We start from the raw sequence: 25,897 nt of genomic DNA, 5'->3' as shown, positions 1-25,897 counted from the left end.
TTGGCTTTGGCTCTCAGGAAACTCATAGCCAAGTTGCTGGAACCCTTGTATCCTGATACTGGCTTGGGTTCTCTCTGATCCGTGGACCAGGCTGTAGTCCTGACACAACTGTAGGAGAGAACAGATGAAGTTAAAGACTTGTGCTTGGGGAAAAAGACAAGTGGGAGATATAGGAAGATATTGCAGCTTATCATCTTCCTTCCCTGTCATAAACGGCCTTTTAGGGCAATGTCAGGACTTCCTCTAAACAGCAGTTTTCAATTTTAGTGTGCAAGAGGATCACCTTGAAGACTGGTTAAGAATGCAGATTCCTGGGCTCTATTCAGAGATTCTACTTTGGGAGGTCTGGGGTGGAGTCTCAGAATCTACACTTTTAACAAGTGCCTTAGTGGATTTCATGCAGGTGGGCACTGAGCCACACATTTAAGAAATGCTGTCTAAAAAGCGACAGCCGTGACAGTTGCTCTTGCCATGCTCTTTGATATTTACCAGACACACCTTGGCCCAGCCTTCTCCAGGTGGTGTCTCTACTGCTCTGTGACCATCTGTGCACACGGGCTGTTCTGTGATTAGGGGCCTCTTCTGAGCCCCCAGATTGGGGTGTCAGTTCGCGTCCGAGGTTGTGGCAAGCTGAGTGGCTGTAATTGTGGCATGTTGGCCACCAGAAGGGCAAAGGCTGTGCCTTTCTTGGTCCAGCTGGCCCTGGGGACTGAAATAGGATCCCCCCGGGTGGTGCCAGCTGCAAGTCTCCACCCCCTTGGTGTTGGCCTGAGTAGCCCCCATGACATTTGTGTCCCCTGTGGTATCTCCAAGTGAGACTTTCCTGTTTAAGGATGAAGAGAGGGGAGGGTGATGCAGCGGTGAGTGGGGCGGGAGGAAGAGATATCTATACAGCACTGGAACGCTGGAATTCCGGGACTTGAAGCAGTTAAGGAGGTTAGATCCAAAACGGCGCTTTCCTCTTGAGGATAAAACAGACCAATTTCTGTGGACAGAGAAGTGAGCATCCTGTGTAGAGGTGACTGAGCTCCTCTGACTCTCCCCGCTGGATGAGGAAACAGCCTGGAGGCCCCTTCTTCATGCTAAGGGTCGGTTTCATCATCCAGCCATGCTGTGAGCTGTGTGATTTAGCTCCTACAACACTGGCCTGCCGTCCTGCCCACCTGCCCCTTCCCAGAGTGATTTTGGGTGCTAGCATCATAGAGTGGTGATGCAGGTTGAAAGGGGCCCCATTCTGTAGGAGAAGCCCCTGCTTGCTTCCTGCTGCTTGCTCTGGGCCTTGTCAGGAGCTGTGCTCCAAGCTTCGAGGCTGTGCTGAAACCCTAGAGGTGAGTGGCTGACCCCATTCTCTGCGGAGGCTGGAGGCAGAGAAGGGGTGGAGTGGGTGTGACCAGCTCTTGCCCCATCTCTGAGCGTGCTGTGCTCTGGACAGCCTTGGCAGGCTGACAAGGGCCTGATCCCATGGGTGCCAAAAGGGTGGTGACAGGAAGAGATGGGCACTTTGCACCTTTCGAGTACCTCTCGGCAGAAGCCCTTTGTCTTCTGTCCATGGGCCAGGCAGATCTCCTTTACAGCCGGTGGGGAAACCAGAACGCAAAAGACTGGTTTGTTTGTTTTCAGCTGTAGGCATGCCAGTGATATTGCCAGTGCTCAGATCCCAGCATCTTTAAGCAGTGTGGTCATCATTTACCCTTTGGCTCTTCCCTTTAAAATACAGATTCTGGATATTTTGTTTCTGTGCTAAATCCTGATAGATCACCTCCACACCTCTCCATCTAGACCCAGAGCTCTGAGCCCAGTGAAGCAGATCCCTCCCTTCCACTGACTAGGTCTCGCTCTCGTCTGAACATACCTCTGTGGGTAGAGACCGCTCTATGGTAGGGATGTTTCCAGCCACTTCCCCCCCAAACGCCACCTCTACTTCCTGGGCCCTATCAGCAGCAACTTCCCATCTGCTCCCCTCTTCTCTCCTCCTTCTCTTTCCCCTCCCCCAGCTTGCTGCTGCCCTGGGAGGAGCTATTTTTAGGGGCTGCTTCCTGGGATGTTTTACTTGGGGCTGGTTACCATGAAGGAAATGTCACCAAAACAGTGGGCATAGGCTGCAGGCACCCAGAGCCCTGCTGGGGGCACGAAGAGCTCAGTGGCTGACCCTGTTCTGGCCTTCAGAGTGTCCAGAGGCAGAGCCTTGCCTTCTTGGGGCTTGCTAGTGACCCCATGGGGATTTTCTCTGTCCAAGCTGGTTTGGGAAGACTTTCACTATGGGCCTCTTCTTGGAGCCTCTCTCCTTGTTCTCCTTAGTTAAAGCTTTTCTTGTCTTAAGATCCAAAGACCAGAGTAAGGCTCAGGTCTTCGTGCCACCCAGTTAAAACTGCTTGATTTAGGGCTGACGAGAAGGGAAGGACACCAGTTCAAAGGACAGAGCCTTGGGGGTTCACATGGGGACTTTTCAGGCCCCACTGGGCTGTTTTCACAGCCCTCAGCTAGTCCCCAGGTATATGGATATGAAGGAATTAGAAGCTGTGGCCCCTGCTCTTATGTGATACACAGACTTTTGCTCTTAATTGGGGACTTTGCACCTTTAGAGTGAGATTCAAAGAGGAAGGGCTGTGGCATCACAATGTCAGGGTGAGGTCAATGGGATTGTAGCTTGGGATTCCCAAGGCTAGGGGCTGTTTATAAGCAGCTGGGGAATGTGGATTATGACACCAAATCCCGGTGCTGCCCTTGTTTCTACTCCTCCGAGCGATGCCTCAGAGGGCCAGAAGGGGGAAGCAAGAGGAGACGCCCACACAGAGCATCTGAACTGGGTGGGCTGTGGGAAGCTTTTCCTGATCCACGCTGGGACCACAGGCACAGACCTTCGAAATAACTCCGAAAAGTCGAGGATGTCATTGAGATCAGAACTTGGGGAGGGTCCCCCTAGCCAGAGCAGGGCTCTGTGTCTTTTCCCGCTTAGAGTGGGCTGTATGTTTAGATGTCAGCAGGATCTTAGTTGAAGTCCATGCTAGCGTTCATGGTTTTAGAGACGTCACTGAATCAGCCCGTGTGTTTCTGCAGGGCTGTGGAGAACCTGGCTGGCTCTCCCTGCGCTCCATCCTGCTGGGGCAGGAGTGTGAGTTTGGAGTAGGCATCATCCCTCGGGGTGCTAGGGGAGAGGTGTTTCGAGGTCTCCTCACTGTCTGCTTCCTCTGCTCTGTATCTGGTCACGCCTTTGCTTCCTTCTCTTCAAGGGTATTCAGCCTTTGTGGTGCCCTGACCCCAGTCTTAAGCTCTTGTTCAGAAGGCGGGGGAGGCAAGGGATCCTGGTGTCCAGGGCCTGGCCCTCACCTGAGGGTGCTATCAGGACGGCCTGAAGGGGGATCTTGATAACGGCCGCTTCTGCTTTCTGCTCCTGTTACCACCTAGCTCTTGAGGGGGAAATCCTTGCAGAGGGCTGTGGTTGGAGCTGGGCTGAAGGCCGGCAGGGGTGGGTCTCTCCATGGCAGTAGCACACAGGCAGGCAGGAAGTGGCCCTGTGCAAAAGCGGGAAGTGGCTGTTGTCAAACAGGAAGGGGGGGCTGGGCCGTGTGAAGGGGTGGGGACGAGCCCAGTCGAAAGGTGGGTGGGAAGAGGGTCAGCCTTGAAGAAGGTCTGGGCTGTTCTCTAGGAACAGAGCTCAGCGGTCACTGGAAGGAGGGGTGTCTCAAGGGAGAAGGCCGCCTTCGTGACGGGAGCAGTGGCTGATGTGTTAGCACCTTGGGATGTCAAGCCAGGGCCTGGACCTACCACTGTGGACCAGGCCAGGTCAGTGGCCTTAGCCCTTCGGGACTTGGGGATTCTGAGTTTCGGACTTCCCTGGTAGCTCAGTTGATAAAGAATCCGCCTACAATGTGGGAGACCTCAGTTTGATCCCTGGGTTGGGAAGATCCCCTGGAGGAGGGCATGGCAGCGCACTCCAGTATTCTTGCCTGGAGAATCCCCGTGGACAGAGAAGCCTGGTGGGCTGCAGTCCATGGGGTCACAAAGAGTCAGACATGACTGAGTGACTAAGCACAGCATAGCATGCTGAGTTTATAGGACAAACCCTGCAGCTGGAGAAGATGCTCTGCAAACCTGACTTGTTCCTGAAACATTGCTGCTGCTTGTACGGAGCCCTGTGCTTCTTCCCAGACACACAGTGGAGAACAGGACAGGAAGTGAGGGGGAAAGGGATGGGAGACAGCAGCTGCAGGGGTTGGGGTGCTGGCCGCCTGAGCGAGGATCCTCCTGAGGAGCAGGGAGAGCGTGGTAGGCAGAAACCACACGGCTCATTGAGCAGAGTTTCAGGATGGCAGGGTGCCACAGCCCGTAAGGCTGGGGCCGAGGATGACCAGGGCTCCCACAGACAGTGGCTTTAACTGGGCCGTCCTCTCTCGGAGGTTACCCTGCTGGTAGCCTTCCCCTGCAGGCTGAAGACACCAATGGGCCCCACCCAAATGGGAGGCCTGTTATGGGGCCAGGTCGAGGGCTTGGTTAGTGTTCCAAGACCCCGTGACTGCCCAGGCTGATGGAGAGTGGGTCCAACTCTCTCCTGTCTCTGGTGATGGCCGTGGGCACAGGCCCAGCCTGGGAGACCTCGTCTGTCTTACTGCTGGACCCTTGCAAAGGAGGCTCTCCCTGAGTGCCAGGCACTCTGCGGAGCATTTACCCAAAAACGTCATTTAAGCCACAGATACCCCTGCCTTCATTTTAGAAGTGAGGAAACTTTTTCCCAAGCTATGTACCTGGCTCGCTCTGTCACCTCCGTTCCATCACATGTCACTCTGTGCCGAGGCTGTCCTTGACCATGCAGTTTAAGTGTGCACTCTCCCACTGCCCTGCTTTATTTTTCTTTATTGCACTTGCCATGACATCTAACATGCCATCCAGTTCTTACGGACTGTCCCCTAACCAAGCTCCACTAGCGTATCAGCTTGCTGAGGGTGGGGACTGTTGTCTGTTCTGTTCACTGCTGCATCCCCAGCATCTGAAACAGCACCTGTCGCATAGTAGGCCTCAGTAAGTATATTCTGAATGAATAAATGAGTCTCAGATGGGTTTGGGACTCACAGCTCTAGGACTCCATCTGGGGCTGTCTGACTCAAAACCAGTGGGTTAATAGCCAGACTCCATGACTGAGGGTCAGACCAAGGACCACGGCACAGCCTGGGGTTCAAAGAAGACTTGTGCAGAATGTGGTACTCAGCTCCGTGGAGTTAGGGTCAAACTGCGTGACTGTCTAGGACCCTCTGGACCCTGGGCAGCTCCTTCGAGGAGCTGGGCGTGTGACTGTCTCTTCTCTTCCCACTCTGAGTCACTGATAAAGCCAGAGCTCCCGTATTTTTAGTGCCGTTGCTGTTGTGGAACTGGAACCATTAGCCAGTAAGAGACTTAAGGGAGGAGATAAACATTAATCTTCTGGGCCTTCCCCTCAGCTGCCACCTCCGCATCGCAAGATACTGCTCTCCTGCACCTGCCCGGGCAGCCCAGCCCGAGAGTTGCGGGTTGGAGGGTGTGAGGTGAGTGGTGAGAGAGAGGGCTGGGGGGTCTTCAGCTTTAGTGGCTTGCTTGGTACCACCATCCCACGACCAGGGCTGGGGAGGAAGGTGGGGTTGCCCTGACATCCCCCAGTCAGGGCTGGAAGAAGCAAGCCCCCTGTCACCAGGCAAGGCTAGTGCCGCTTCCTCAACTGCGCTGCCTTCTGGAGGTCCCGGCCCCGAGGGGTCGCAGGCAGTGTGGGACTACCTGGGGCTTTCTTGGCTGCATCCCGGTCAGTCACCATACCGAACTCAAGGGTGGGAGAGAAGGCCTGACCCAGATCTCTGGGCAGCTGGGATAGATTAGCTGGGCAGCAGGAACTAATCTCTGCCTGCCCCTACCTCCTTCTTCCACAGAGCAGAGCCATCCCTAGAGGGAACGTTTAGGATAGAGCTGAGGGTGCTTGGTGAGACAGTAAATATGAGTTCCTTCTCGTCTGTAATCCGTATGTTATCTCAGGCAGGCCTGGGTTTGAATTCACACTTCTCTCCCATTCCTGCTATAGGACCTTGGGTGAATTATTTAACTTCTCTGGGCCTGTTTTATCATCTGTGAAATGCGGACAGTCAGTGTCCTGCCTGGTAGGATGGTTGTGAGGGTCATGGGAGGCTTTACAGAGGCTCTTTGCTGTTTAGGTAGAGGTGGGGTGGGCACAAGCCACTACCAAGGGACTCAGGACTCGCTTGGCAGGTATGGAAGGGACAGTACCCGCCTAGACCTGTTGGAGTTGGGGTGAACTGGACTGTGCCCCTAAAGTCTGGTGTCTTGACTTGATGCTCTCATTTTTCCTGATCCTGTCATCATAGCACAGCGATGGAGAAAGAGGGCTCTAGGCTCAGACCACCTGCCTCTGGTGCCTGTTTGTGTGACCTTGGGCAGGTTACTTGAAACTTTTAAGTCTCAGTTTCCTCCTTTGCAATGTAACTGAGCTAATCAGATCCTCCGTTTCACTGGGTTTCTGTGAGGATGAAATAAGATTGTCTGTGCCTCTGCCCAGCGTATAGTAAATACTTAATAAAGAATAGTTTTTACTAGTACTGTCAATGTTATTGATAAACCATTATTAAGCCTCTGATGTGGAAGGAACTCTAGGAAGCATCACACAGGGAGGTGCCACTCTGAAGAGCTTGTGACCGAAAGATACGTGATTTAAATGTGTGATGTGAGAATTATAAGAGGTGCTGTGGGAGACAGAGCTGGGTCATGAGGAGAGAAGTCACAGTCTACTGGGAGGAACAGGGAAGACTTTGTGAAGGAGGTGGTTTTGTGGAGTTCAGCAAGTAGAGATGGGGGTAGAGTGGCTGGGGCTTCTAGGCTACCTTGTTTTAAGCAGTAGCAGCCTCTCTTTCTGTGCCTGGAGCTCTGCCTTCCTCTGGAAGGAATCAACTACCACATCTTGCTTAGATTTGTGGGCTCTTGGATTCTGGTCATTTCACCAAAGCAGCGTGACCCCAGAACATGCATGGCAATAGGCCAGAGCTCCCAGCAGTGGGCAGCCAAGCGGGTCCTGGGAAGAAGCAGGATTTCTGCAAAATGGGCATCGTAATACTACCAACCTCCAAGAGTTGTTTTGAGACTAAATTAAAAGATGTATCTGCCTGGTGTAGAAGTAAGCACTCAATAAACATTAGCTTTTTTTTTTTTTTCAAATTATCAGTCTCCATTGTCAGCATGGTTATGTTTCAGGATTGCCATGAAGACTGCATTAGAGAATATATGCAAAACTCCTAGCACAATATATGTTCATGTAGTAGGTGTTCAATAAAACTTAGCCATTATTATTAGTATTTTCAACAAGGAAGAAATTCTGGACACCCTGGCCCAGTAAAATCCCTGCTGTGGTGGAAAGAGCACCAGAGTTTTAAGACTTGGATTCAAATCCTGGCTCTGCCGCTCACTAGCTTGGGAAGCTTTCCTAAGACACTGCTTCATGGCAAAAGGTTGTCATTAATACCTGTCTCCAGAATTGCTGTGACCTGCTATGTTAATTCAGCAAATTGTTTAAAAAAAAAATAAAGAGGGCCATAGTAGGTGCCTAAGAATTGAAGGCATATGAATAGCCAAGTGGCCGCAAATAGAATGGATGTCTGATAGCTTTCGTTTTCTCTCTTCCACTTTTAGATCACCAGAAACTAGAACGTGAGGCCCGGATATGCCGACTTTTGAAACATCCAAACATCGGTAAGTGCCCTTATATAGAGCATGTCTTGGGCATTTTGTAGAAGGTGGCGAGAACAGAGATCCACTGTTTTTGTGTGGGGAACCACTTCTGTCCCTGGGCGTCTGCCTGGTGCCTTTTTTTACCCAAGCAGGATCGCAGCTTGGAATTCTGGGGTGTTCTAGTTTAGAGACCTGAGTGTCTCCCTTCCTGTGGTGCCATCTCAGCGCTGGGAGTGAGGCATCGGAATGTGTTTCAGGCTCCCTTTCTTCCCCTCTCCTTCCGTCTCTGGGCTGAGGGCTGGGTCTTCGGCGTGTGAGGCTCGGGGCGAGTGGCCTGCCAGCGCCCCTCGCCGGGGGCCTTCCGCGGCCATCAGCAAAGGGTCTGCACTTTGTTTCTGGCCTTGAAAGAGTTTTGTTCCTTGCTGCGGTGTCCTGTGCACTCTGGGGGTTTCCATGGCGCTCCCATTCGTATTCCCCGGAGCCAGGAAAGCAAGCTGCCCACCCGCCTGGCTTCCCTGAAGCAGGGGTGGCAGGAGCCACTCGGCTGGAGAAGGAGAAAAAATTAAGAGGATTTCTCCCGCTCCCACCCTGACTCGGGGGACAAGAGCACATTGTTGGTTGTTCTAAAGCCTGAGGAGGTTTGCCTGCCACAACCCACTCTGGCTCAGTTTTACATTGTTCAGCTGAAGTAGTCTTTGCCAAAAGCGTTGGCCCCGATTTGGTGCTTCTCTCGGAGGGGACAGAAACTGGGCTGGCTTCAGCGTCTGAGCAGAAACCCGAGGCTTGACTTGAGGTGGAAAAGCAGGGAACATCTCCTAGGTTTTCCCTGAAAGCTCCAATTATCACAAAGGACAGTGAGTTTCTATGCTCGTCAGTTCAGTTCAGTTCAGTTACTCAGTCGTGCCCAACTCTTTGTGACCCCATGAATCACAGCACGCCAGGCCTCCCTGTCCATCACCATCTCCTGCAGGCATGGCCTAAATATTAGGGGTGCTCCAGAGGCTGCCTACTCTGCTGGGTTGGTAGCCACGACTGTGAGGTGACTTGCTGAAGTTCAGTGCCCCCTCCTGAGCTACTCAGCCTCCAGCTTCACAGGCCTAGGACTGGAATTTTCACCATGAGCTCTGACACGGGAGAGTGGGGTCGTACTCCAGCCCGAGGGGAAGGGAGCGTTGAGGTAACCAGAACTGAAGCCACGCACAGCTTTATAGATGGCAATCAGCAGCTTGGCTTACACGCGACACAGATTGGCGTAGCTGGTACTCAGTTCTGCCTGGTGCCGTCTTGCACGAAGCCAGCCCCTCTCAGCCCACGAGTCCTGGGCTGGGAACCTCTGAGCTCTCTGAAGTTCAACCCTCACCTGAAAACACCATGGTGGGGACCAAATTGTCGCCTTGGGTAGGAGAGAAACGACGAGAGAAACAGCTAAAACAGCAGTCACCAACTCAGGCATGTTTTGTTTGGCTGGCTTAGTGGTTTAAAAATATTTTTATTATTTGCCAGTTTTTTAAAATGAGATTTCACATTAAAAAAAAAAATTCTATTTCCCAATCTTTCAAATCAGAAGATTTGGCTCTGCTGAGCCCACATCCATGCCTGGCCAGAATCAGCTGGACCTGGGCAGTGACTGCCCCCTTAGCCTGCTGGCCACTGTCTATGCTGTTAACTTTCTACTGCTTACCTGGTCCCTCTGGGCTTTACGAGCTTGTCACTCTGAGCTAGCAGTGGCAGAACAGGAGAAAAAAAGCTGGTGGGTGACTAAAGCCATCCGCAAGCACAGAAGCATTTTGGTGTTCCAGTCCCAGGTCTCAGGGTCTGAGGACAACTTCCTTTCCTTACACCCCAAGTGACCAACTCATAGAGCAACGATGAATTGCCTGCCTGGAGGGAGGGGAGAACAAAGGGTGGGGTCCATGGTGCAGGAGGTGGAACCATGTCCTCATTACCTGCAACATGGGTGTGATTGACCACAGAAGGGTCAGAGTGGGACAAAGACAATTGAGAACCAACCAGAAAGTACAGAACTGGAATTCTAGCTGGAAAATACTCCAGCCTTCTTTTACTGTGCTTTTGAAAATTAGATATATACTTTTGAACCTTTTAGACTTGGTTTGGTAGCCCCTTCTTCTTTAACCACCAGTCCCCAGCTCAGAATCAAGGCAGATGGAGGGACTGTCTCCCCCAGCCATCTGCTCTGCTAGGGAGACAGCAAAACTCAGGGAAGACCAGGCAAGGCTCTCTCCCTTTGTCAGTGTCTCATTGCCTAGAACTGTGCTTTCATTTCATGATTGCTCCCAGACCCTGGGGGCCTTGGTCTGAGGCCCTATTTGGGGTCAAGGGAAGGGAGAAGGAAGGGTGAGTAGTCAGGACTATGTCCTGGGAGAATGATCTGGCCAGGCTGTCCGTCCTCCAGTGGGAACCGGGACTCCTAGAGATGAGGGAGCTGTGGGTCCAGGAGATGGGGGTTGCCATGGATCTTGACCTGGCTTGTGGCAGAAGAGGAGCCCATTTTGTCCGCTTAATTCGCTGTCCCTCTTCTCTCTCCACTGCTCCATCCTTCAGAGCGGTGGCCCTTTTGGCTTTAGCTGCTAATTGCATCCCACAGGGATACTAGTGGATCAGCCCAAGAGTGGTGCAGAGGTGAGGAAGCAGAGAGCACGTGGTCCACCCCTGATCGTTGTCAGACTCACCGGCACTTGCATTCAGAAGGGTATTTGGTACAAGGAGCCAGGCACCCCCAGTTTTTTCTCTTAATAGATACTCTACCCCAGGAGTTGACAGTCTGTGGGAAGAGTGGCCCCTAATGTAAAGCATGGTCTCTGGGTGATAATGCTGTGTCAGTGTAGGTTCGTCAGTTGTGATGAGCTTGCTTCTTTTGAGATGGTGATAGTGGGAGAGGCTGTGCGTGTGTGGGGACAGCGGGTAGGTGGGAGCTCTCTGTGCTTGCCGCTCAGTTTTGCTATGAACCCAAAATTGTTTTAAAAGATAAAGTCTTTTTTTAAAAAAAGCCTGTTGGTTTTGAGGCATACTGCAGAACCTAAAAGAGCCCTGGGAGAGTGGCCAGAGGTGAGAGTTGAGAGGAAGAAACGGCAGTAGTGCTGACCGTCTAGAGTCTGAATGAAGTGTCTTCTACCTGTGATCTGCTTGCTCCCTGCTCTGAATTCCTCTAATGAATAGACTCTGTCTTCCTTCGTGCTGAGCTGCCCCAGCAGTTTCGATCACAGCCTAGCATTGTGGTTTAGAGCAGTACTTCTCAAACTTTCATGTGCTTGTGAATCACCTAGGGATCGTGTTAAAATTCAGATTCTGATTCAGTAGGTCTGGGGTGGACCTGAGCTGCCCCACGTCTCCAGGTGAAGCTCCTGCTGCTGGTTCAGCATGCGGAGAAGCAAAGGTCTGTGGCCTTGGTATCCAGTCCTCTGGGTCTGAATCTGGGGTTTGCTGGGCAGCTGTGACCCCTGGCCCATGATTTTACTTACCCGTGCCTCCGTTTTGTCATCTATGCCTCCTAATGGAGTTCTGAGAAGGTTGAGCAAGTGAACGAGTCCTAAGAAATAAATGGACATAATGAAACTGGAGATTCCAGCTCCCAGAAGTAGTCCCTCCAGCCCCAACTCAGTTCACACATGTTTTTCAAGCCTGGCTGCCTTTTACGTTGGGCCCAGGCCACACACAGCTAATAAATAGTAAGTGTAGCAATAACAGTTGCAAAGAAAGAGATGGAAACGTTGGAGCATAGGCAAGCAGCTCCGATATCGTGCCCACCTGCTCCTTCCTGGAGGGCAGCCTTTACTCCCCTGCCAGCCCCCTGGGATGACACGACCTCCTCCCCCGCCCTGTATTTTCATGGGCATGAACAGTGATACTTTGTCAGTGCTTTTTTGACCAAAGTTTGTTAGTTAAAATGTGGCATACTGTCGGGTGGTTTTTAAAGAATTGGAAATAGCCACAAGATTTGGGTTGTGGCTTTGTCAGTACATGAAGGTATAAGACACTGAGTATGTTGTTTTTGGCCTGTTCTTCCTTCCACAGTTTGTAAAGAACAATAACTAGGTTTACGACTGTAATGCAGCAAATGCTTCATGCTTCTTTTCCCAGATCTTCCTGTCCAGGGTTGGTCTGGTTCTCTTGGCCTCCATACCCTCTCATGACTATGGAATGGCCTGGGTATTGGATTTTTTTTCCCCCATACATCCTTTACTTCTCCGCAACAGCCCCTAATGCTTGGTTATGTATTTGTATAAGTGCTTCTTTAAAGCCCGTCCCCCCTGAAGCTGCTGGGTCTCTCTTGTTCACAGCTGCGTCCATGGCATGAGCAGCCACGCCTGCTTCAGGGAGGCTGCCACAGGGACATCGTTGAGCAAGTCAGAATGGCCAGGGCTAAGAGGGACAGGTTAGAGCTCCTTTGCCCAGGAGGATGGAGAAAGTGACTCCCTCCGGGCAGTTCTACAAAATTAGGGATCTTAATATTGGCCTGCTTTGGCCTCAAGTCTCAGCTCTGCCACTCAGTGTAACTTTGGGTGGGTTTCTTTTGGAGCCTCTGCTTCCTGTCCTGTTACACAGACGTTAATAGAAGTACCTACCCCACAGAGCTAATGCAAGGGTTCAATCAAATAACATGTGTAAAGCTCTTGGCATAATGCCTGGCACATTGAAACAGCTCAACTAAGTGTTAGGTATTATCATTTGGATCTTTATTATTGCGAATCTGCTAGGTTGGCACTTAGAGTGGTGCAATCAAGTTTCTCCTCTTGTTCTCAGCCCCCTGTTCATTTTCTCTACAAATGGAAAGAGAAAGATAGCAGTCTTGCTCAGTGGTGGAGCCTTCCACACCTGTCCCTCCTTGCCTTGGCCGTGCCTGGCCCTGGGACACACATCAAAGCGGAGCTCTGGGCTGGGCGGCCTGGGAGGACTAGTCTTCCCTCGCTGCTCTGCTCAGCTGACTCTCCTCCCCGGCTCCTCACACCTGGACTCTGTGTGTGGTCTTCCTGGGGAAGGGCAAGTGCCGATGACTCCCTGTCTGGGCAGAGGCATGGGTGCCTGCCCTTTTTGCCCTTCTGGGCTCGGGGCAGGGGGTGGGGTGTGTGGGTCTGGGATCAGGGGTCCTGGGGAAGATAGCCAGTGCCAGGACTCCCCTGGGAGTCACTGTTAGCATCGTGCCTGCTGCCCTGTTAGTGCCTCCTGCCGCTGCTGTTAGTCACCTCCCTAATGAAGCTGGTCTTTAGCTTCTGGGACAGCTGATTTCCAGGGGATTATTTGTATTACACACTTTAATGCGTTTTAATAGCAAATTTTTAATTAAATGGAAAGTCCTTTTGGAAGCAAGGGAGCAGCAGCTGCAGCAGGGCTCAGCGTGAGCCACCCATTCCGGCCAGAGAAGCGCAAGTCAGGAGTGAGCCACCCATTCCGACCAAAGAAGCGCAAGTCAGGATCGGGGGTGGCAGGGCTTTGGGGGAGCTCGCCTGAGCGCGCCTGGGTTAGTGAGGGGAGGGGGGAGGCAGGGGTCTGGCTGTAGCTTCTTCATTCTGTCACCCACAGGCCTAGAGAAGTATGAACTTGTTCGCCCAAGTACAGGAGAGAATCATTTGAGGAGGAGGGATCTTAGGAGTACCACCCGCCTTTGATTCCGTTGGGAAATCGCAGAAGTACTGAGTTCTGGTGGAATTTTGAGGTTGAGTAACCAGATCAGATCTAATAAGGTCGGCAGTATGAAGCATAAACAATTGCTGGGCCCTGGTTCTCGCCCTGGCAGGCCCGAATCCTCATTTGTCAAGTGAGGAACAGCACAGGGCTCCAGTGAAGGCTGAGGGCCTGGATTTTACATTCAGCCCATCTTGCTGTAGGGCAAGGGGAGGTAGGGAAGTGCCTCAGTCCTGAGGAGACGCCCTCACACTGGAAATGGAAGGTATCATTCGAGCTGGTGGGGCCTGACACACAAGAGATTTCTTTGTATCTAAGAGCTTCACTGGTCGGTTTGGTGTCAGGCCATTCCTGAAGTGAGGAGCTCCTGGAACTGTGTGAAGGTCAAACAGAGGGAGCCCTTTGGGACACAGGCTCTCCATCAGGCGAGTGCAGATGAGGGAAGGGACCAAGCAGGAGGGTTGATCAGAGCAGACATGCGTTTGCATTAGAATGATGCTGAGGGGGGCGGTTGGCATTTAACCCCCTGAGGTGGCTTTGTGGGCAGAAGCTTGAAGAGGAGACCTCAGCAGCATCAGGTTGGGCTCTTGCCCAGGAGCTCTGGAGGCTGTGAGTGGGAAGAGATTCTGCTCACCAGCCTTTTCTTTCGCTTTTACTGCAGCTCCATGCAGTAGCCTCCCGTACCCATCTTGTGGGCACATTCGTGAGTGGTTTCTCTCCAGGCTCCACTGCTTTGTCGCCTCGGTGTGTGGGCTCCTCCACATTTCTTGTAGGAAACAGTGGTATAAACCAGTCTTTGGAGTCAGAAAGAGCTGGGTTTACATCTGGGCCCACCAGATCTTTGGCCTTCGGCAAGAAATTCTATGCCTTTGAGCCTCCATTGTCCTCATCTGTGGAATGGGAGTAATACGTATCTCGGAGTGGTCATCAGGAATAATAAACTCCTTGAAGTAGACACCATGTCCTTCCTAAATCCTACCATCTACCACACACAGCACTCGATACATACTTGTAGCTTAAGTAATGTATGCAAAGACCCTAACTCAAGGCCTGGCATGAAGTCAGCACTTAATAAATGGTTATTGTCGTTGCCTGAATCTGTGTGTTGCCTGCTGGGCTGTGCCTTTCCCACTTCTTCCCCTCCCCCCAGTTCTTCTGCTCCCATTTACTCCAGGGTCTCCCATCTTGCCTTTCTCTGTCCCTCTGCGGTCTGCATCCCTAGGTGCTTCTTGCTCTGCACTGCACCCTCACACATCACCCTCACACGTCACATCCCAGGACCACCTTCGCTGGGACCAGCCCCTCTCAGAAGAAGGTTTCTGCTTTTCTCCGTCTTGCCTCACTTCTTAGCCACAAAGCTTCTGTCTCTCGCCTACATCTGAGGCAGTCTGAGATGGCGACCCGAGCCCTGGACTGGGGTCTGGTCATCTCTGCTCTGTGGCTGCATCTTGGCCCCAGGGATGCTGGGCATCTGCCCCTTCTTGGGAAAGAGTCTGTGGGGCTGACAGGATGGGGCAGGGCTGGGGTGGCCAAGGAGGAGAGGAGTAGGCTTTCCAGGTTTTCTCTCTGTTAATCTCTGTCCCCATCTCCTCTCTTGCAGTACGCCTCCATGACAGTATTTCTGAAGAAGGGTTTCACTACCTCGTGTTTGACCTGTAAGTGCCACTTTCTGAGGGTGTGGGGGCCTTTCCCTTCAGCTGGCTCAAGAGGAAGGCTTGGGAAAAAAGCCCTAAACTGGGTCTTCAGCCTCTGCCAAGGGTCCCTCTCCTTTGCCCGTGGAGAGGGGTTTGATTTTGAACATCCTCTGGTCATGAGCAGATTGCCGAGGGCCTCCTTCCTCACTCAGTGGTTCTCCAGGGCTCTGACCCTGGGGTGGCATTGCTCTTGCATTTTCTGTTCAGCAGCACACCTTGTGCAGATGCTTTTTTTCCCCTTGTTTCTCAGTGTGTTGTCCTTAGCGGAGATACACAACGTAGCTCTTTGCCTGACCTTAAGAATTCTGGGAAATTGAAGGCACCTTTTATTAGTTGTAAACTGGGCTCCCATTGGTCTCTCCTCCACTCTGGTTGTGGTTTAATGTCTTAAAAGTGGTTCTTCACCTAATGGAAATGCCTCTTTGGTATTTTCAGGGTTGGGTCTCTGTGTCCTTGGTCTCATTGTTCTTCAGCTTCAGTAGTAGGTCAGTCCTTCTTGGGCAGCTGGATCTTAGTATTCATATTGGTCTCAAATAAGGCTAAGACTGTTTGAATAAGTCAGTTATTTTCTCTTAACTGCCTGTACATTCATCTCTACCAGAGTATTAGGTAATCTACAAATTATAGACAGAAATGTACAGGAGGTGGGGAGGGCTCACACTGTCCCAGGAAGCAGCTCCGTTTCATTGAAGGATTGGTGTGTTCTGAGCTTGCAGACGAAGCACATGTAGAGTTGCCATGTCTCTAAAACCGTTGTACAGTGTGGCTGTTGGTTACCTGTTGGGTGCTGCCTCCTCTGACCCTCTTTGTTGGTTGCAGTGTTACCGGCGGAGAGCTGTTTGAAGACATTGTGGCCAGGGAATACTACAGTGAAGCCGATGCCAGGTGAGACGAGGGCCCTAAGGTGTAAGTGTGCCTCTTAACCATCTTAGGGGGCAGGGCATTGTGCCTGTTGGAACCGTCTTTGGGAGCGGTCAGAAGAGCTCTTACCTGGACAAAGATTCTGTAGGGTTGGACTCAGGCTACATTCCATGGGCATGCTTAGAAGTTAATAATTCAGCACTCCCAGATCAGTTTTCTGCAAAGCTCTTACAAATCTCTTTCACCCTGTCACACCAGAAATACCTTTCCTTTGCACCACTGTATACTCATGAGGGCCCTAGGGCCCTCCCTATCTCCACTTTCTTCTTCTGACAAACTCTACTGCATACAAGGCATCCTGGGAATGATCCAGAGATGGGGAAAACATGGTTTGTGTCCTAAAGGAGTGTAAACGTCTGGGTTAATAATCCAACCAGGGAACTTACTGGGAGATTTCAGCCACCATCACCTTATGTCTTGACCACCAGGACCAGCTTTTCAGGTTGGAGGACCATTCCTCGGCCACACCCCTCAGCCCCCAGCCCTCTAAGAAACCCTGGCAGCTTCTCCACATGACGCAGCAGAATTCCTCCCACACCACAGCTCCTGGGCACTTGTTTGGTCTGCCTTTCCTGCCCCGGCTCCTCCCCCACCCCAGATTTTTTCTGAGGGTGATGTCCTGACAACCTGATTTTGAGTGTCCTGCTTGCAGCCTCCTCAGGCATATGTGGCAGCTCTGGCTGCCTCTGGGGGCGTGGAAGGGGACACACAGCTTCCTCACAGATTTCTCAACCCTTAGAGGCCAACGTTTGCTGATCAGCTTCAGATGCTTCAGCCTCAGGAAAAATTCTCAAGTGGGAGATGAATTCCAGTGCCAGCAGGGGAGGACCAGGCTCTGGGGCGGGAGGAGGCGGCGGCGATAGCTCGGGGAGCCTGCGGGGAGGAGGGGGAGCTGGGGCGGTGACTGTACCAGTGTGCTTGGCCTGGCTCTGCTGGGACACTTCGCACTTTTGCCATGTTTGGCCAGAAGGCTCTCCCTGCTAGCTTGGCTCTGTTCTAATTATATATTTCTGTGGAGACTCGCCTCTTCAGCTCAGTCTTAAAGTCTCTTCGGCCTACTCTTGGACCATGTCCTTATGGGGAGGCCTGAGCCTCAGCCTCCAGGAACCCAGCGAGACACTTTGGCTCTTGTGGAAGCCCCAGCCTCAGATTTCAGAGGAAGGAATACTGTCAGTCCAGGTTACTGACGTTCGGGCTGGATCATTTTTGGTCGTGAGGGCCCCTCTTGTGCATTGTAGGTTTAGAAGCATCCCTGGCGTCTATCTGCTGGATGCCAATAGCACCCTCCCTCTCAGTGGTGACTACCAGCAGTGTCTCCAGGCGTTGCCAGATGTCCCCTGGGGGGCCGAAATCAGCCTCTGGTTTTCTCCAGTGCTCTGGACTTCTGGTGCACTCCACCGGGAGTTGACCACAGGCGTGGAGGATGGTTTGGAAAGTGGACGGCCTTCTAGAATTTGAGAATCAGCTGCCGAATGTGACTCTAGGCTGGTTTGTCTTTTTCTGTGCAAAAGCATGATGAGAAGTGCTCTTTGGGGTGCCTCTTTGAAACTCTCTTAAGTGTCTTGTTTCTCGATGATGCCTGTGTACTCATTTCTCTCCCCTACTAGATGATAAACTTCAGGGCAGGCACTGGGTCCCCTATACAGCTGGTGCAATACCCAGCCCGGTGCTTATAGGTGCTTGATAAATGTTTACCTACCCCCAAAACAACTTAGGCTTGGCTGGACTATCCTTCCTGAGTTGCCACCACAAGCCTCTTCTCCAAGAACACAGTTACTATAGGGGTTAAGAGGAAGGAGGAAAGGGTTGGATGGTGGGTGTCTCTTTCTCAGGAGTCTGAGGTATTCTTCCTTGGAAACAAATTGGATATGTTGAGCCTTCACAATCTAAGGAGGCTTGGTGGACCCTGTTCTAGTCTATCCTCTGCTATTATCTAGTGGAAGACCCTGGACAAACCACTTAGTCTGCTTGGGCCTCAGTTTTCTCTTTTGTAAAGTAGGTTGAACAGATGATGTCCAAAGTCCAAGGTTTTAGCTCCTCTTTCAGTGATGCTGTGTGAATCCGTTACCCAGAGTTAAGTGCTTTAGTCTACAGCATGTGGTTGTGGATGGTTTTACCCTGCACTGACCTTTCTTTTTGTGCTTTTGCAGCCACTGTATACATCAGATTCTGGAGAGTGTTAACCACATCCACCAGCACGACATTGTCCACCGGGACCTGAAGGTACCTACCTCCCGGGTCCCCTTTGCCTCTTGTTTGTGAACCACTGGCGCCACCTGGTGCCAGGTGATAGCACTGCATGGTCCCAAGCTAGGCTCCCTCTGGGCTGAGGGATTGGTGCCTCACGAGGCTCTCTGTCTTCCTTATACAGCCTGAGAACCTGCTGCTGGCGAGTAAATGCAAGGGTGCTGCTGTCAAGCTGGCTGATTTTGGCCTAGCCATCGAAGTACAGGGAGAGCAACAGGCTTGGTTTGGTAAGAGTGACCCTGTCTTCCTGGAATGCAGCTCCCGCCCTTCCTCCTCTTCCTGATCTGCCTTCCTCTTTCAGAACTACAGGCCAGACCCTTAATGGTCCTGGCCTCCTCAGAGACTGGAGGAAGGGCGGGCACAGAGCTCCCCCTGGCCCTCCGTGACTCAGTACAGTGAGACTAGCTGCTGTCAGCACTGCGTTCTTGCTGCCTCTGGGGACAATGGAAGTTCCTTTAAGGCACACGTATTTGCCCTCTGGTTTAGATTCCGGGCACTGCAAGAAGCCCAGCCCGTCGTCTCTTGCTGCCCAAGTGCTGAGAGCTTATGTAGCCAAATCAACAGGAGTAAGAAGGGACTTGGGGAAAACTGCTGATGTGGATTTAATGAGAGAGAAAGTGGGTTCAGTGTGCCTCCGCTCTCTCTTCCGCTACAGGTTTTGCTGGCACCCCAGGTTACTTGTCCCCTGAGGTCTTGAGGAAAGATCCCTATGGAAAACCTGTGGATATCTGGGCCTGCGGTAAGCCCATTCCACACACTCAGCTTTTTGGTGTTAAGGGCGTTCAACTTCCAGTGATGACAAGAAAGAGGCATTGCTATTCCCTGTGGGTCCCACAGGCATCTGGTATATGTGAAGTCACAGCATTTGCTCTGGTGTCCCCCGGGATGGCTGTTCCTTTCACAATCTCCTCCCCAGCTTCCCAGACGATGATGTCTCCTTCTCAAAGAGGGATTTACCCATGCCTTAGTGGGTGGGTTGTGCCTGAAGAAGTCCTAGACGTGGCGTGGTGATGTGGGGCGTAAAGCACAGTGGCACAGCATTGTCGGCTGCCATCCACCTCTCTCTCTGGGATGGTCCTTGACTTTCTGGGTGGCTCAGAACCCCATGTGGCTTTTCTTGGTTCTTTAGCAAAGCAGGTGACTGACCCCAGTGACCTGTATTCTGTCTTGTAGGGGTCATCCTGTATATCCTCCTGGTGGGCTACCCTCCTTTCTGGGATGAGGATCAGCACAAGCTATATCAGCAGATCAAGGCTGGAGCCTATGATGTAAGGACCAGTTTGTTCCTGCCCCTCTGTCCAGGGGAAGGGGGTGTGCTGAGTGTGTTGCAGGGTGTGGGGAGTGTCAGGGATTTTGAGAACCATATAGGCCTCAATTCTTGTCACCACCTGTCCCAGGGAGCAACTTTTTTGCACAGCCATTGTTGGTGGCGGTAAAATCATGGAGTCCACTAAAGTCCTTTGTTCTGTTATTTGCAAAGAATGGCGTGGCTATGTAGTGTGCCGAGTGACACAGAGATAAGAAGTGTGGCAGCTCCTCCCACTGCGGTGGGGCCTTGGGCACAGTGTTGAGCAGTGGGTTCCTCCTCATAGGGAGATAGAGTTGAACCAGAAGACATCAGGGTCCCCTGGTATGATATTCTGGCATTCTAACCATGATTGTTCTGTTTTTCTTCAATCTTTAAGCTGACTCAGGCCCTGGGATACCCAGTGCTTAGCCCACTTCATGCTAGGCAGCTTTCGATAGTTAACCAGGGTTAACCTTGTAACCCTGGTTACAAGGGGTATAAGGTGCACAGATTTCATATCCCTCCTTCTCCTGTTCCCATTTCTTAGTTCCCATCACCAGAGTGGGACACAGTGACTCCAGAAGCCAAGAACTTGATCAACCAGATGCTGACCATAAACCCCGCAAAGCGTATCACAGCTGACCAGGCTCTCAAGCACCCATGGGTCTGCGTAAGTGTCTTCTCCTGAGGTCAAGGTGATCCAGGATATCTGCTCTCAATGTGCTCGTAGCACTGTCTTTACCCTCCTTCTTGTGACTAGAGAATAATCATCTGGGGCCTTGAGCTAAGACGCTGCAGAGGGGACAGGGGACTGGGTGGGGCCCAGGGGCAGCATATGTCACCAAGAGAAGCCAGGGGAGTGAATGGGACTAACTGGCTTCTCTCTGACCTTCCCCCACTCATTTGGCAGGTATGACTTAGTTTTGCCATTGAATGAGGGCTTAGGTTGACCCTTGCAGGCTCTAGTTGATGACAGAAAGCAGCCAGCAGAACTCAAAAGTAAATTGCCATGCCTAGAATGCATATCCAGATCCCAAATCAGACAACTCTAATGAGAAGGTGATGAGACCCAACAAATAAACAAAAGGGGCCTGTGAGCAATGAAAAAGAGCTCCTGAAGTTCAGTCACAAAGCTCATCCTAGGAGAGCCCCCAGGCTATCGATGGGGTTGTCATCATGCTCTGTTTTTGTGTAAACTTCTATCTGGCTGCAATATCTTTTTTCAAACAGGGTCTGCTATAGTCAGGCCTCCTGACAACCATGATGCATGTATTTATTTGTTCTTTTCCATGTTTACTGAATGCCTCTTTGGTGCTGGTCCGTGTGTGCTGGAGATACAAAGATGAATAAGGCCTGGTGCCTTCCCCCACAGATCTCAGAGATGATCTGGGGAGACAGGCACCTAACGAATGTATAGGAGCCCCTGCCATCGCTGGTGGGCAGTGGGATTGCTGAAGGCCTGGAGGAGGTGAGCTCTGTCCTGGTTCTCGCAGATTACTGGAAGTTCCCCAGCATGATAACCTGCAGACTGAGGTTAGCACGAGCTAAGGTGAGAGGCCATGGGGAATTATGGCGAGATTAAGGAACGTTAAGTAGTTTGGTGGTAGATGAAGGTAGGGCTACAGGAATATAAGAGAACGAAGCCAAAAATGATTCCAGTGACATACAAATTTCTGCCTAAGGAGTTTGGGTGTTATTCTGAAAGCATAGGGAACCATTTAAGAGTTTCAAAGAGGGAATGAAATACGCAATTAAGAAAGATCACTTTGGAAACTGTGTAGAAAATGGAATTGAAGAGGCAGGGGCAGAGAGAGCTAAAGAAGCTGTTGTGGTTGTCTAAGCAAGGCCAGACAAGGTTTCAGCTAAGGGTAATGATAGGATAGGTGGGGTGGCAAGGACTGGATACATTTGAGAGATATTTGAGAGAGGAGATAAAAAGGACTCTGTGACTTTTTGGATTTGGAAATCCAAATCCACTTTCTGGATTTGGAAAGTGAAGGTCTTTTGAGAGAGGGATCTATGCGAATTGCCAGGTTTTGAGTTGGTAACTGAGTTGGAGGGTTGTACCATTCACTCACCCAGAGGAAACCTAGAAGAGGAACACTTTTATGAGAAGAGATGATGATTTTAGTTTCATACATGTTAAGTATGAGGGCCTCCAGCTGGAGACATCTCGTGGGGAGTTAGGAGTATAGAGAAGAAGTTAAAAATCAGAAATACAGGTTGTGGTCATTTGTGTATGGATGGTGTTGGGGCTATAGAAATAGATGGGATTGGTTCTCTGCTAATTGAATCCTTACTGTGCGTTGTTGTAAGAGAAGATATGGCCACCAGCATTTAGTGGCCCAGAGAGGAGCCAGCAAAGGGGGCTGCGAATGAGAATGTCCATGGGAGAAGGAAGATCAGGAGATCCTAAGAAACAGGAGGTCTCAGGAAGGGAGCGTCTGTAATCAGATGCTTCAGAAAGTCCATGATAAAGATGGAAGAGAGCCTGTTGACTGTGACCAGTTAAAAGCATTGTTTCATTATTTCACTGAAAGAGGCAGTGGAGGCAGAGAGACTGATGATACTGCTTAGAGAAGATGGATGAGTCAGGGAAATTTTTAAAATCTTGCAATTGATTATATTGTGTTGACTGCAGAGAATATTATCCAGAATAAAGGGTTAAAAATATTGGCTAAATTTTGGCTCAATGAGACCTGTAGAAGGTGTCCTATCTACTAATCTGGAAGATAATTTGACTTGTTTTAGAAAGTGAAGTTGCTCAGTCATGTCTGACTCTGCGACCCCATGGACTGTGGCCTACCAGGCTTCTCCGTCCATGGGATTTTCCAGGCAAGAGTACTGGAGTGGGTTGCCATTTCCTTCTCCAGTGTAAAAAACAAAAAAAAAATATATATATATATATATATAGAGAGAGAGAGAGAGAGAGAGAGAAAGGCTAACTGAAGAACCAGTGTTTGGAAAGCACAAGAGAGGGGCTCTGGAGCCCAGGGCAGGGGGCCAGCACATGAGGGGTGATGCTTCTGAGACCTGAGATTAGGTTGCAGGGGGGTGAAAATCAGCTTGTGGGGGGAAGGCTGGAACTGAAGAAGTTCTTGCTTGATCATCTCTCATTTCTCTTGGTTTAGAAGTTTACACTTTGGAGGAGGAAATGAAATATGATACACAAACATACACACCCCCACTCCAGAAGGTAGACAGAAGGGAGAGTTGCTTCGGGATCCAGGAAAGGCAGAAGCCAGGGATGAGGGCAGGGATGGCAGGGTGGTCCCATGCGGGTGTGGGCACCAGGCTACATTTTGTAGGTTTAATTTTTCTAGCAGACTAGCCAAGATATCTGCCATCTATGGGGTCACACAGAGTCGGACACGAATGAAGTGACTTAGCAGCAGCAGCAGCCAAGATATAACAAGAGCAGAGTAAAGGGATAAGCCACTTAAAACGGGTACTCAAGAATTGTGGGAATAGTATGTTCTGGGGGCACGTTTGTGGGCCCTACTCCCTATCATCCTGTACATCTCAGTAGCCCCGGAGGACATCTCTGTATTAGGGTATTATGTAATAATTGATGCTTGTATTGCTGACCCTGAGTCATCAGGGAAATGTAAATCATGTCCAAGGGACTCTGTTTAAAAGTTAGCAGTAATACATTGAAGAAAACTTCCCATCCAAAATGGTGAAGAGAATTGATGCTTCATGGTAAAGAGCCTCAGTGTCTCAGATCACAACTTCATTTAGGACCTTGTAGGGGGCTGCTGGAGAAGGCAATGGCACCCCACTCCAGTACTCTTGCCTGGAAAATCCCATGGACGGAGGAGCCTGGTGGGCTGCAGTCCATGGGGTCGCTAAGAGTCGGACACGACTGAGCGACTTCACTTTCACTTTTCACTTTCATGCATTGGAGAAGGAAATGGCAACCCACTCCAGTGTTCTTGCCTGGAGAATCCCAGGGACGGGGGAGCCTGGTGGGCTGCCGTCTATGGGGTCGCACAGAGTTGGACACGACTGAAGCGACTTAGCAGCAGCAGCAGTAGCAGCAGGGGCCTGCTGAGAGGAGCTTTTGGAAAGAATGAATGCTCTCTGTAGAGAGCAAGACCCCTTCCTGTTTTCTCACTGCCCAGAACCTGGAGTGCTTTAGGTGCTCGCTAAATAGTAGGTGAAGGAATAACTGCTCGCGGATCACAACACACAAAATACTCGCACTTTCCATCGCCTCCATCCCCTAAGGAAGATCGGAACGCTCTCTCGGGCACCCTCATCCAGCATCAATTACCAGCGGTGTTTTCATGTTCAAATTATTGTCCTTACATAACCTTGAGTTTTGGGTAGAGCTCTTATTGTAAAAGCATTTTCACATCTATGACCTCATCTTATCTTTGGAGCAACTGGGGTGGCTGAGCACAAGGCCACCGGTGCTGGGACTATGGTGAGGGGCAGAGGATGTGCCTGGGGGCTCACAGGCCTGTCTGTTTGGCTTCCAGCAACGGTCCACGGTGGCATCTATGATGCATCGTCAAGAGACAGTGGAGTGCCTACGCAAGTTCAATGCCCGGAGAAAACTGAAGGTGAGTTGTGCCTCCTGGGCCAGGCTGCCAGCGTCCTGAAATCGTATCTTTTGGCAGTGCGCCCCCTGCCCCATCACAACAGGAGAGAGAGAGTGAATCTTCCTAGTCATCACCCCCATTAATCGGCCGACTGGGACAATCTCTCATGGCTGGAGCTGAGCTATGAACATGGTACCCAAGGAGGGCCCCTTGCCAGCTGTTGCACTCTGCCTGAGAACAGAGCACGCTTCTGGAGAGCCTGATGGAATTCACAGGACCCTCTTCTTTTTCCAGGGTGCCATCCTCACAACCATGCTTGTCTCCAGGAACTTTTCAGGTATGTGTTCAGCTGTGCACTTGCATTCTCTGAGGTGAGTGGGTCAGGATGGGCCGTTGCCAGGTATCATGCCATCCCGATGCTGGGTATCTCAGGCAGCACCTTGACCAGGATGGTGAGGATGCTGTTTGGAGGCCCTGCTACGGCTGAGTCTTGTAACCTGAAATTCTGGGGGGCTTTACTTGACTTCAGGTTTATGATCGGCATTTCCTAGAACCTCGCAAAGAGTAGCCTGCCCAGTCTTCCATTTATGTTGTCCTTGGGGATTCTTAATTCTCTGAAGACTCTCAGCACTTTAAGATTTTAGACAGTCTCAGGGGCACTGGAAGATGTTCTTGGGAAAAGAGATGAGATAGAGTGAATCTTCCCAGTTACCCCCATTAATTGGCCGACTGGGACGATCTCTTCGTCGTTGTGTCCAAGCAGCGATGACTAATAGAAATCATTCCAGATGTTTAAACCATTTACAGCGACTATGCTTAAAATATTCTCTGTGATACCAACTGTAAAAATGAAGAAACAGGCCAGCAGGATGGAGGGAAAGGAACTTGCTTAAATTTGTGTGCGGAATTGGGAGTCTTGGGACCAATAATTTGTAAATCACACTTGACGTTTCTTTTTAAGATGCAAGACACTCCACCTTCCCGAACTGCCCCCCCACCCCCGCCCTCATCATTGTTGGCCTTCCGTTGGGAAGCATCATGGCTTTTCTGTGAGGAAAAGAGTAATGACAGGACTTAAAAGACAGAAAGGTCTCTTCCCAACTTGCCTTTTCCCCTGGTCCTCCCTTCCCCTCCCTCCCAGCCCCACTGGCTTGACAGACTTCCCCTGCTTTCTCCTAACCAGACTCCTGCCCTTGCTTTCCCTCTGCACAGCCATGGTGTGGAGGGAGGGGGTGTGCAGGAGGTTCAGGTTCAGCTGGATGCTCCCTGGGCAGAGATTGCTCCCTTGAACTTGAGTCCATGGGCCTGGCTCTAGTAGTTCCTGGTAGCCTCCAGCCTTGCCTCTGGGGTTTCATGAACTCTAGACTGCGAGCCACAGGGCCCCGGAAGGTCAGGAATAGACAGTGAGGTGGGAGACTGTCCTCCTCAGAGGGACCTGTGACCCTGGCTGGGGCTCAGTCTTGCGTTGTGGGCACCCCAGAAGGAAAGGCTGTGTTTTGGCTTCACCTTGCAGATGGGGATAGGAGGGCGCAGTGAGCTACTTCCAGCAGAGGTGGCGCTGTTGTCCTGCGTCGGGCCTCTGGTCAGCTACTTCTGCTTACAGCTTCTATGTTCTGGGTTTAAGAAAGCCCTTCGAGAGGATGCTCAAGGGCAGTTCTGTGCCCACCCTAGAATGGGGTGATCTGTTCTCTCTCTGAGTAGAAGAGATGTGAAACAGGCTGCTAGGAAATCGATAGCATGTGCCCGGCCATGAGACAGCCTCCGCGTCAGCTTCTTCTGTCCATTTCAGGAAATTGGTGCCCTAGTTTCAGGAGCTCGGTCTCTGTTAGGACACAGCACCTTCCCTGGTCCCTAAAGAGCCTCCT

The 25,897-nt window shown here is 51.2% G+C and overlaps 1 protein-coding gene across 22 annotated transcripts in view; it reads left to right on the top strand.

Annotated features, from left to right (window-relative positions):
* The window catches only part of CAMK2G (calcium/calmodulin dependent protein kinase II gamma), a 55,374-nt gene that overhangs the window by 4,966 nt on the left and 24,511 nt on the right, over window positions 1-25,897 (top strand). For 21 of the 22 annotated variants that reach the window (XR_011564642.1, XM_070782020.1, XM_070782024.1 and 18 more), the window contains exons 3-12: window positions 7,657-7,716; window positions 14,936-14,990; window positions 15,849-15,914; window positions 18,101-18,173; window positions 18,322-18,424; window positions 18,853-18,936; window positions 19,371-19,465; window positions 20,033-20,155; window positions 23,970-24,053; window positions 24,327-24,369. Coding sequence is in view for 21 of the 22 variants with exons in the window: in XM_070782020.1 (XP_070638121.1) it covers window positions 7,657-7,716; window positions 14,936-14,990; window positions 15,849-15,914; window positions 18,101-18,173; window positions 18,322-18,424; window positions 18,853-18,936; window positions 19,371-19,465; window positions 20,033-20,155; window positions 23,970-24,053; window positions 24,327-24,369 (786 nt within the window). In the remaining variant the exon portion in view is untranslated. The remainder of the gene's footprint in view (window positions 1-7,656; window positions 7,717-14,935; window positions 14,991-15,848; window positions 15,915-18,100; window positions 18,174-18,321; window positions 18,425-18,852; window positions 18,937-19,370; window positions 19,466-20,032; window positions 20,156-23,969; window positions 24,054-24,326; window positions 24,370-25,897) is intronic. The other variant, XM_070782025.1, reaches the window with a different exon arrangement.

Source organism: Bos indicus, chromosome 28 (assembly GCF_029378745.1).
Source record: "Bos indicus isolate NIAB-ARS_2022 breed Sahiwal x Tharparkar chromosome 28, NIAB-ARS_B.indTharparkar_mat_pri_1.0, whole genome shotgun sequence".
Lineage (NCBI taxonomy): Eukaryota > Metazoa > Chordata > Mammalia > Artiodactyla > Bovidae > Bos > Bos indicus.
This window is presented reverse-complemented; position numbering and strand designations above follow the sequence as displayed.